Source organism: Pteronotus mesoamericanus, unplaced genomic scaffold (genome assembly GCF_021234165.1).
Source record: "Pteronotus mesoamericanus isolate MK-2021 breed Mesoamerican mustached bat unplaced genomic scaffold, CSHL_Meso_final scaffold_36, whole genome shotgun sequence".
NCBI lineage: Eukaryota > Metazoa > Chordata > Mammalia > Chiroptera > Mormoopidae > Pteronotus > Pteronotus mesoamericanus.
This window is the reverse complement of record NW_026555313.1, coordinates 25,465,471-25,477,064: the sequence shown is the minus strand read 5'-3', so window position 1 is coordinate 25,477,064 and position 11,594 is coordinate 25,465,471. Positions and strand designations below refer to the sequence as shown.

General features: G+C 42.9%; 1 protein-coding gene across 1 annotated transcript in view; it reads right to left on the bottom strand.

Annotated features, from left to right (window-relative positions):
* Positions 1-621: 621 nt before the first annotated feature.
* POU2F3 (POU class 2 homeobox 3) overlaps positions 622-11,594 on the bottom strand; it is an 86,659-nt gene continuing 75,686 nt past the window's right edge. The window contains exons 9-13 of the mRNA XM_054592451.1: positions 9,898-10,034; positions 8,232-8,393; positions 2,904-2,970; positions 1,635-1,767; positions 622-699 (exon numbers count right to left, since the gene is read on the bottom strand). Coding sequence (XP_054448426.1) covers positions 660-699; positions 1,635-1,767; positions 2,904-2,970; positions 8,232-8,393; positions 9,898-10,034 — 539 coding nt within the window. The 3' untranslated portion in view covers positions 622-659. The remainder of the gene's footprint in view (positions 700-1,634; positions 1,768-2,903; positions 2,971-8,231; positions 8,394-9,897; positions 10,035-11,594) is intronic.

The following is an 11,594-nucleotide window of genomic DNA, read 5'->3' as shown; positions in this document are numbered from 1 at the left end:
TCTGTAGGTAGAGAAATATGCCCAGGGGACTGAGGGATTCCACCTTCTGTAAAGAGGAGGGAACTTGGAGAACAAAATCATGACTGGAGTTGGTTCTAGAAAAGGGGGCAGGGCTAAAGAGAAAATTGGGTGAAAGAAGGTTCAGTCAGAAAACTTTGCTGAACAGAGAAAACATCAAGGCTTTGGTAGAGACATCAGATTCAAATCTTTTCACAGATTTTAGAAGTAGTTCAAAGATTGTGGCTAAATTCAGAGTTAAAACCATTACCTCCCCTTCTGGTAGTTTGGCACACCAGGCAAATGGCTGTCCCCAGAATGAGATGGAGAATAACAGCAAGATGTCCTTTCTCTGAAATACCACAGCCACAGTGATGCTGTCCGAAATATTTAGAACTAGAGGATGGAGGGGGACACAGGCAAGGAAGGTCAACTGCTAGCATTGGTATATATTTCAAGAATACTAGAAGTCAACACATGGTTCAATCACAGTTTAAATCTCCAGAGGCCCTTGCTTATTAAGAAGGCAAGAGTTTAGGTTCAGTGATAGTGGGATTCTCCTCTGCTCTTCTGAGAGTAATCTGTTCATACAGAGAAGGCATGACTCTCTTCCTTCCAATGGGGAATACAGGGCCAGGTGGAATAGGAGAAACTTTCTGGTCTCAGTGGAGGTACGTGGGATGATTCCATCGGTACCAAGATCTGGAAGGGAGAAAGAAACAAATCAATTGTAAAGCTGCTAATGTGATAAGGAAAGATGGGAATGGATAGTGACTTCTAATAGGTATAAGGTTTCTTTCTGGGATGGTAAAAATGTTCTGGAATTAGATAATAGTGACAATTGTGTGGTCTTGGGAATATAATAAAGACTACTGAATTGTATACTTTAAAATGATAAATTTTATGGTATATGAATTATATCTCAAAACAATTTTTAAAATGCACATTACGTGGCTTTCTATCTTTCTTTTTGGTGGAGATAGCTGAGGAGCTCCAACTTTTGGGTCCCTAAAACAATTGGCCAATGAGAGCTGGCTGCCTTGCTGAACTACCTGGGTTTAGACAAGTAGATTCATCTCTTCTGACAAGCTTATGTCTTTAATCTATCACTTAACTTTCAAATCTCTCTTTTGTTCTGAATCAGGGAAGAATCTCTCAAGGCATCAGCTATGAAAATACTTTTTAGAGTAGATTCTTTGACCCAAGAGGCTGCTTTTCCCCAACCGCGTCCTAACTTCCCACACTCACTGTCTCAGCCATGCTTGAAGCTCAAGTCCACATTACAGCACCCCCAGAACAGGGTTACTGGCATTAAGTGGAGAACTCCTAATACCAGTGAAGGGCTTGGCCCTTCCTGACAGGAACGTTTGGAAATTTCCACCTTCCCAGTGAGGATGGACATTTTGGCTTTGTTGACATGAGCTCCTTGCCAGGAATGTTCACTGGCTAAAGCTTCTCTTTTATATCCAACTCCTTAGGGATAAAGCCTAGTTTGGCCCTCCGCTCTGTCCCCTCCCTGCCATCCCATTCCCTTTTTCCAACCCAGTGACAGCTTTCTTTCCCAAGGTTTTGACCCAGCTTTTCACATGTCCCTTGGCCCTGCTGGAATGTTGCTGTTCTCTCCCCTCCCATCTTACCCTGAGGAGTTAAAAGTGGAGGAGTTCACTGCTGCTTTGGAGTTATTTTGAGATGCAGTGGGGCTGCTTGCATGAAGTCCTGAGCTAGGCGATGAAGGCCTGCTGTTGTTCCCAGGGGAACAGGGTGATGTTACTGAGGATAAGGAGAGGCAAAAACAAGGGGAAAGGAATGTGACTGGGTCCTGCTTGGACCTTGTGGCATGGTCCTTCAAAACATGTATCCCTAAAGGGATCTCACCCTCTCCCTACCCCCACTTATCTGTCCAGCTCCTGCCATATTAACATCAGCACCCAGCTCTAGAGAGTTTTTCATCATGAATGCTCTCCTCAAACCAGGCCCTGAAGAGTTACACGTCTGGTTCTACAAGTCTTAGACTTGTCTAACAGAAGAAAGGCAGGTGCCAAAATCATCCTATTGCATGACACACCCTGGGTTGGGCATATGCAGCCCCATGTCAAGAAGCAGGATGGGAAGAAGAGCAAGAAACCTCAGGATGGAAGGGTATAGGAAAGATAGAAAAGTACGTAAGGGAGGAAAAGAGAGCCGGAAAGCACAATTAAAGATTGCTGGCCTCTCTAGTGTTCTCATCTCCATAAACCAAAGGTACATGGTCTACTAGAAAGAGCACAAGGAATGAGGTGACCCAAGTCTAGGTCCCAGACTCAGCAGTTCTGTGGCCTTTGGCAACAGGCTTCACTTCCCTGAAACTCACTTTTGTCCTCTATAAAATGGCAGATTTAGATTAAACTGAACTCTTGTATTTGAGTTTTCCAAACAACATTATATTGATAAAGTGACATTTATTTTACCATCCAAAGTAAGATATTTTGAAGAGAGGAAAGGAGTGCTATTGATAATTATGTCAGGACAAGAGGCATAGGATTATCCTGGGCACATCCCGACATATGGTCACCCTATTTATCTGTTTGAAATGCTATAGGTATTTTTTGAACAGTAGAGTTCTGTAGAAAATTGGTTTGGAAAACCCTCCCTTGTGTTAGCCTTTCATACAGCTTCTTTAGAAATGTATAATGTACTTGAGTGCTGAGAAGTGCTGTAGTCAAAACAAAACAAAAAATAAATACTTATTTAAACTTTGCTTACTCAGTACTTTCTAAACTTACTTGATCATGGAACCATTTTCTCCAAAACAGACTTAAATACCTTTTGAAATACAGTTAGGGACATAGGTAGGTTCTTCTCAGTTCTAATATCCCATTATTTAAAGGAATTCTGGTATAATTCAGAAACTTCATTTTAAAGCTCACCTGTTCCAGGCATGGCGCTATGGACAGGAGGTATGGAGAGGGGGCCCAGAGACCCAGAGGGAGAGACCTGAAAGGCAACAGAAGCTTGTAAATGTCCATTTCACTCCATTCTCCAACCTTTGATGCTTCTCCCAGTATGCTGGGTCCCAGACTCTGTAGAGGCAAGGTCTTAGTTTCCTTGACAATTTCCTAGTCCAAACCTACATCCTGTCCCACTTCATAGATAGTCCTCTGGACCATGTACAACATCCAGCTCCAGCTCTATCCTGCTCCCACGGCTCTCTGCTGCTAACACCCAGCCCTGCCCACCCTGCTGTGTATCCCTTGGCAAGGTTTCTTTGGAACTGCCTGGTCAAAGCTGTGCTTCAGCGCTCTAGCAGTGAAAGGAGCATACCTCCTTAGACTCTGCTGTGGCAGACACTGTTTTTCAGTCTTTATTTCTTCCTTGGTAAAAGAGTTTTATTTTTGCTCAGGCACCAGAGCACTGGTCCTAAAAACCATGTCTCAGGCTTCCTAGCCTCATGCATGAATGGACCATCAGCTCTCCGGAGATAACTGGAGGAGCTGAAGTTTGGTTTCTGAAGTTTTTATTTTGCCCTGGAGAGCCCACAGCATCATCAACTCTGAGATTTGGAAGGGACCTGAGATTAATTTAGTTTAACTTCCAAAAAAGTTCAGGAATCTCTCCCTCAGTATTACTATCCTAGAACCTAGAAAAAGATGAAATATAAAGAATGGACTTTGGAGCCCAACAAATCTGGGTAACCTGGCTCTACCACCAACTATATGTGTGGCTTTGGGCAAGATACCTAACCCTACTGGGATCTGGTTTTCTCATCTGTAAAATAGTACTAATACTTCCCTTATAGTTTCTTCTAATTAAGATTTAATAATATAATGTTCATAGAGCTTCCAACACAATACCTGGCAAAGAGTGCCAGACTTCTCAAATATTAGTCCTCTTCCTTCCTGAAAGAAGCTGTTAGCTGGTGTGTCTCTAGAACCTGTTCTTATTTTCATTTGAACTGAGATCTTCATGCATTCTCTCCCCTCAATCTTCTCATATTGACAAGAGAAGCTATGACGGATTCATTTATTATCCTCACCCAAAGATATGTTTTCCCCAGTATATTGTTTTCTTTTTCAAGTTGATTTTTTTAGAGAGAGTAAGGGTGGGGGAGAGAGCGAGAGAGAGAAAGAGAGAGAGAGAGCAATGTGAGAGAAACACATCAATTGTTTGCCTCTCACGCACACCCTGACCAGGGATGGAGCCTGAAACCCATATGTGCACTGACCACCAGAATCAATTAATGCTTTTTTTTTAAAAGACATTGAGAGTAAGTTCTGCTCAGGGAGTTGTGATTTGATATTCCTTACCTCTCATATTTGTAACATCCCATCCCAGCAGGGTACAACATATATTTACTTCCTGTGTTAACATGGTAAGAGATGTTATCAAGAATCTCCCTTTTCTTCTCCTCCACTTCCTGCTGCCACATCCAAGAAATTTGTTGTTTTTAAATAAATAATGTATTTAGTCACTGTGACTAGCTTCTAAGAGGTTTCCTTCTGGAGACAGGTTATGCATATGCAACCAGACATATATGTAGTTTCCTCTTTTTAATTTTTTACATTAATGGTAGTATTCTGCCCACACTGGTGTGCACCATTTGCTTTTTCTGCTGAATGGTATGCTTTGGGGATTATTTCATATCAGAAGCAGAAAAAACGATCTCCTAATCCCAAGGAGACTGAGGAAAAGATAGGGTCAGAACATTTTCTCTATCTACTTTTTTCATAACAGCAAAAGTATTAATTATTTGTATAATGTCTCTGCCTCCCCACTAGGCTGTGGACTTCCTGAGGGCAGTATGATGCCAGTGTGGTTCACTGTTACACCCTCAGTGTCTACTACAGTGCCTGGAATTTTGCAGGTGCCCAGCAAATATGTGTTGAATAAGTGATGAGAATGAGTCAGGCTCCTTTACAGCTCCTTCATACCTTCACTGTTTTTCTTCATGCTGGTGTCCTTAATTGGGATTGAACCAAAGCAAAAACCTATCTCCCAACTGCTGCTGTAAACACAGCACCATATCTAAAAATTCCAATGTTCCTGTGATATGGTCCAATTTCCTTCTCAAGGCCTCCAACACCCTACAAAATCTCTACCTACCACTACAGTGTCCTTACTCATACTCTCTCTCTCACTCCCTGGGTTCCAGCCCATTCAAGCCTTCTATGCTTCCTCTCCCCACCATCCCAGCCTCAGGGCCTTTGTGCACACAGTTTCCTCTGCCTAGGATGTTTTTCCCTATTCTCTCTCCTCCCTCTCCTCCTAACTCAGACCGTTTCCCCATTAACGTCCACTTATTCTTCTGCTGTCAGTTTGAGCATCATTCCTCAGAGAAGCTCTGACACCCTAGACAAAGTTTGGTCCCTAAAATACCCATACATCTTCTCTGAAGGCTTCAGCACAAATAGCATTTGTTTATGTCTGTTTTCCCTGTTGGACTGTAAGCAGGGATCACAGGTGTCCTGTGTTCTACTGTATCCCAGTGCCAATCATATGGTGGGTGCTCAAGAAATATTTAAGAAAGGAATAATGAATGAATATCGCATTGCCTCCAACTGAAGATTTTAATGGATTGGTATTGTTTTTAGAGTATTTTGGTATCAAAACCCATCATGATCTGGATCTCATCAATCCCTTGGTCTTTTTTCCAAACCCAGCTCCAGCCAGATGGAATTGCTGTGATCCTCCAAAAGCATCATGTTGTTTTAGAATTCCATGCTTCCTCACAGACCATTCCTTCTGCCCTCAGTACTAATTTTTATGCTAACTTCTAATGTGTTCTTCAAATAAAATAGAGCCTCAGCCCTTTCAGACCCAATTTAGATTTTTCATCTGTGTTCCTGTAGCACTCCTATAAAGCTCCTCACACCTACTTACCCCTTACATCTATTTCATTGCAATTTCTTGCCTTTTCTGCTTCTCTTTCTCAGTTTCTTCCCCTGATCCTCTTCTTTTGCCAGTCCCTCAAATGCTAATGTTCTACAGGGTTGAGACCTGGACTATCCTTTTTGCCTCCTCTGTATAGACTCCACAGGTGAGCTCCCCTTTCTCAGTATTTCAACCACCATATGTGTATTTATGGCTCCCTGATCCATATCTCTATCCCAGCCTTCTCTCCTGTCCTCCAGACCTATAATCCTAAGTGACCATGGACATTGCCACTTGGGTGTCCCACAGGCCTCAATGAACATCATAATAATGGAAATAACTGAAATTGTCATATTTTCCAGTTACCAAACTAGCTCCTCCCCTGTGTTTACTTGCTTCATCCATGGTGTCATCATTTACCCAGTCAGACTGGCCTGAATTCTGAGAGTCATCTCTGAGTGTTTGCTTTCCTTCATTGCTCTCCATGTCACCACCCAATTTTCAGTTTATTAGCCAACATCCAATAATTCTACCTTCGAATTATGTCCTGAATCTTTCCTATCTCCCTCATTCTTACCACTTGGTTTTGCAGCAGCCCTCAGTTCTCTACCGGATAATTGCAATCAAGTACTAACTGTTCTCCCAGGCTGCCAAACCACCTTATTTATACTGAAGTCAGAATGATCCTTCTAAAAAGCAAATATGACCATGCCAGTGCCTGTTTAAAATTTTTTCAATGATTGCTTCAAGCCTTGACTTTTATTGCATTGCCCACAGTCCCTTCAGTCTGGCCTTTGCTCATCTATACATCCTCATCTCTCAACATTCCTCCACATGGAACCACCTGCAATTCTGTGAATATTTCTTGATCTATACCACTGTTCTCATACTCCCCCCGCCCCATGAAAACTCCACCTCCCCACGTATTTGTCTCTTCACTCTTTTTGCCTTTTACATTTATCCGATGTATTATTTATGTCCTTGGGGAAGACTTTCTAACCATTACCTCCCAACGCTTTGTTAGCTGTGACTACTAAGTTCTCCAAAAGAAATTAGCATATTGTTTATCATTTGTTTATTTGATTATCTCCCTTGCTAGACAATGAGGTCCTCTAGGACAGGAGATAAAGAGTATTTAATTATGTATCCCAGGACTCTGCACAAAAACCAATATGTAGTAGAGTCAATAAATGTTTGGTGAAAAAATGAACAATGGCGTAGTTTTTTGAAACAGCTGTGTCTCACCCTGGGCAAGGCTGAATTTTGTGTATCCTTAGTGCTAAAAGACTCAAGGACATTACCGTTATCCTCAATTCCCTTAACCTTCAACCATCCCCATCCCCAGGGGTAGAGAAGAATGTTCTTACACCCATGCTCTGGGCACCATCTCTCTCCTGGATAGAGAAGATATTTTCTATACTCCAGGTCTGCTTGAAGTTCAAATTATTCCCAGCCCTGAGCTCTTCTCTGACCACCAGAATTATAGATATATCTGTCTGCTTGACACTTCCTCTTGGATGTCTAGAAATCATGTCCAACTTAATATGACAACACTAAGTTCTTAGTTTTTTCTTTCAAACCTGTTCCTACTGAGTCTTCATCATCTCAAAAAAAAAAAAAAAAATGTCAGCATCTTCCAACCAATTGCTAAGGCCAAAACCCTTGGTGTCATTTTTACCTCATTTCTCATACTCCACATCTGAGCTGTAGGCACATCTTGTTGGTGTATATTCAGAATCCAACCACTTATCCTCACCACCATGGCTACCACCCTAGCCCAAGCCTCTACCACTGTAGCCTGATTACTGTAATTCTTCTAGCCAGTATCCTGTTTCCACACAGATCATTTTCGGCACAACACCTCGTGTCAGCCAGCTCAGGCTTCTCTGCTCAGAGCCTTCCAGTGGCTTATTTCATACACACTAAAAACCAGGGTTCTTTTCAGTGGCTTCCAAGTTCTAATTCCTGTTATTTCTTTCACTTTATCTCCTACTCCTGGCCTTCTTCCCTGCTGTCTCCAGCTACACTGGCATTCTTGCTGTTCCTCTAACATGCCAGGTAGTCTCATTTACCGGTCCCTCTGGCTGGAAAACTCTTTCTTTGAGATATTTCTCTTTCAATACTTAGGTCTCTGCTCAAATGTCACCTTATCAGAGAAGTTCCTTCTGACCTATTAAAAAACATCTTCCCACTATAACTTTCTATCTCCTTACCCTTCCCTCTTCTTTATATTAGATATTTAATATATAGCACTTATCTGCTGATTTATTTACTTCACATACCCATCAACCCCAACCCTCACCTTCCCCAGGATGGAGAAGACCTTTTGCCCTCCAGGCATCATCTCCCCCAGCACTTGGCAGGCAGTTTGTTTCCTGGCCACTCACCAGGCGGGAAGTATAGATGGGTGATTTAATGGATGTGGCAACAGGACAGTTGATTCGCTTCTCCTTTTGGCGTCGGTTGCAGAACCAGACCCTTACCACCTCCTTCTCCATGGACAACTGCTCTGCGATCATGGATATCTCCTCTGAGCTAGGTTTGGGGTTCTACAGAGACAGAAGTGAGAGAGGGTGGTTAGGATAAGAATGGAATAGGATCAAGAATTAGGAGTGAGGGATAGATGTTCCAAGGAAGCGGTGTAGAAAACAGGTGGATCAAAAGCTTCAGAATCAGACCTACTGATTATCACCAGTTTATCACTTACTGTATGTCCTTAAGAAATTTTCTTAACCTCTCTGAGCCTTGGTCTTTTCATTAAGAAATGGGAATAACGATGCCTACCATAAAAGATTATTGTAAGGATTAAGTGAGAAAATGTATGTAAACTTTCAAACCCAGGGCCTGACACAGGTTCTCTTCTCTTACTCCTTCCTTCAGGAGAAGTTCTGAAAAGAAGAGTGCATTGGTGAGTTATATGGGGGCAAGAAGAATCCCCAGAACCCATACTCTCCTCTGTGTTCTTTCCTTATAATCTGGTATATTTCTCATGTGGCATTGCCTCCTGTCCTACCTCAAAATAGGAAATGATAAAGCTAAAATATGTGAATCCATCAAGACTGTGGAAATATTTATCACTCTCTTGTTCTGACCCCTTCCACACCCACCCAATCCTTTATCTCAGCCCCCTTTCCTCCCTCCTATACCTTCCCTCATTCTTCTTGCTCTGAGAAACCTAACCAGAAGGAAAAGCCAGCTCTTGTCATGCTGCCAGCAGGATGCAGCCATCAAATCCTTGACCCAGATGCACTGCAGAGTCTGCTGGAGAGGCAGCAGTCCTGGAGGCCTGGGGCCTGCAAAGTTGAAGTAGGCCACATGTACTTTCTTTAGGGACCTGTGTGGTAGAGTTGCAGGCTCTGGAGGTTGGTATGTAAGGGGCCCCTGATTAGAAACTGTTCAGACCATAACTGTTTTTCCCTCTTCTCTCCCCCAGCTTCTATGGGGGCACATAGTTAATACTATTAGCTTCCACATAATAGGCTTAAGAATATACTTTTGCTACAGGTTAAAAAAGTATTACATAATATGATTAGAAGTATTTATATGTACATGGAAAAGAAACAGAAGGAAATACATTTAGATGGCATTTCATGATGACCATTTTCTTTCTACATCCCTGTATTTTCCTAATTGTTTACAATAAGTATTTATTACATTGGTAACTTGAAAAATACAAAACAATGCCTAAGAAATTAAAGAATTTATATACAATACTCTGGCTGTGCTCCCTTTTCTTTAACTGGGTATAGAGCTACACTCTCTTCTGGGATGTTGTATTCTATTCTTTAAATCTCCCAGTGAGAGGGACAGTGAGCCCTAAATAGATGTCAGGCAAGAAGGGTCAGTGGGGAAAGAAGTTCCTGGAATTTGAGATAAAGGGCAGACTTTCATTCTGTATAGGTGAGTGTCTATAGAGCAAGTGTTTCTTTGCTTTCTGACTCCTCCCCAGGGCAGGTGTACGGTGCTGAGGGGTTGGTGCCAAGGGCTTTGTATGTGCCTGCTCAACCACCTGTGCAAGTTGGCCCACTGCTCCCACCCGGAGGAGCCACTCACGTCTTGAAATCTCTTCTCCAGAGTCAGGCGAATGTTGGTCTCAATGCTGGTGCGTTTCTTCCTCTTTCTACCAAATACTTCATTGAGGGTGGGGTAGGAGCTGGGGGTGCTCACTGAAGGGTCTGATGGAGAGGATTCTGTTGGAAGGTGAAAGAGCAGAGGAAGCTCAAAGAAGGGAATGGACAGCCGATCCCGTCTTCATGTCCCTGAGATCCAGTAACTCTTCTGGGTGGGTTCTACAGTGTATCATCAGGACTAGGCCCCTCTTTTCAACCAGGGAAACCAGACAGACCAAAAATACCGCTTATCCTAATTGCTCCAGGCAAAGTGCCTTCATGACTCCCACAGCAATTGCCTCCAGTGTTTTTGCAGCCATGGTTTAGGGACATGCAGACATCATCAGCATGTGTGGGTGTGAGTGAGTACAGGTAGAGCTTCTGCAAGTAACACTCCTGAGTCTGTCTTTTATAATAGGGGTCCCCAACCTCTGGGCCAGGGACTGGCACTGGTCAGGAACTATTAGAAACTGGGCGCACAGCAGTAGTTGAGCTTGAATGTAATGCACTTGAATCATCCCCAAACCATCCCCCCTCACCACTGCCATCCATGGAAAAATTGTCTTCCATGAAACGTCCCTGGTGCCAAAAAGGTTAGGGACTACTCTTTTATAAGTATGTCCAAACACCAAATACAATATAAGCTGGCACTTGGAGCTAAAAGCAATGGCACTTGGTGGTAGACTGCTGGTATTGAAGCCACTTTTTTTTTCTCCAATATAAATTTTGAGCTAAGGCTGTTTGGTTGATAGGCAAGGATATCCCTTAGGAAGGATTTAGGTGTCAGATGGGGGATCACACTAGAAATGATCTGTAAGGTCCTTTTGCAAAGATCCTAAGACCCTTTGATCACATCTCTCACTTTCATACTTCTTCCTTTTTTATTTTTTTTAATCCTCACCTGAGGTTATATTCATTGATGACAGAGAGAGAGAGAAAGAGAAAGAGAGAGAGTGAAAGAGAGAGAGAGAGAGAGAGAGAGAGAGAGATCAAACAGTTGCTTCCTATATGCATCCCCACCAGCAGGATCAAACCTGCAACCTAGGTATGTGCCCTGACCAGGAATTGAACCTGCAGCCTTTTGGTGTACAGGAAGATGATCCAACCAACTGACCCACATGGCTGGGGCTTCAATGCTTCAATAAAAACTGAAAGGGACAGTCTGTAGGAAGGAGCGTCCTTGCGCCCTCCCATATTTCCATTTGGACTGACTTCTGAGAGGGTAACATCTCTGTCTGTCCACCTCACGATTTCCACAGTAACCATTAATTCACACACATTCACCAAATAGAGCCCAGCCCAGGCACTGGCTCTGCTCCCTCCTTCATAGCTAGACCAGTGGTTCTTAGGAATTATTTTGTACCACCACAACTTCCCCAAGGGATATTTGGCAATATCTGGAGATATTTTGGGGTGTTTCAGCTGGGAGTGGGTGCTATTGGCATCTAATGGGTAGAGACCAAGGAGGCTGCTAAATAAGAGAGCTCCTCACAACAACAAATTATCTGGCTCATGATATTGATAGTGCCATAGCTGAGAAACTGTCCCTGACAATGAACTCTCCCATTCATTGTTCCAAACATTTGTCCCTTTGCTTACATTCCTGACCTGCTGGGATGCCTCCCTGGCCACCACATATGA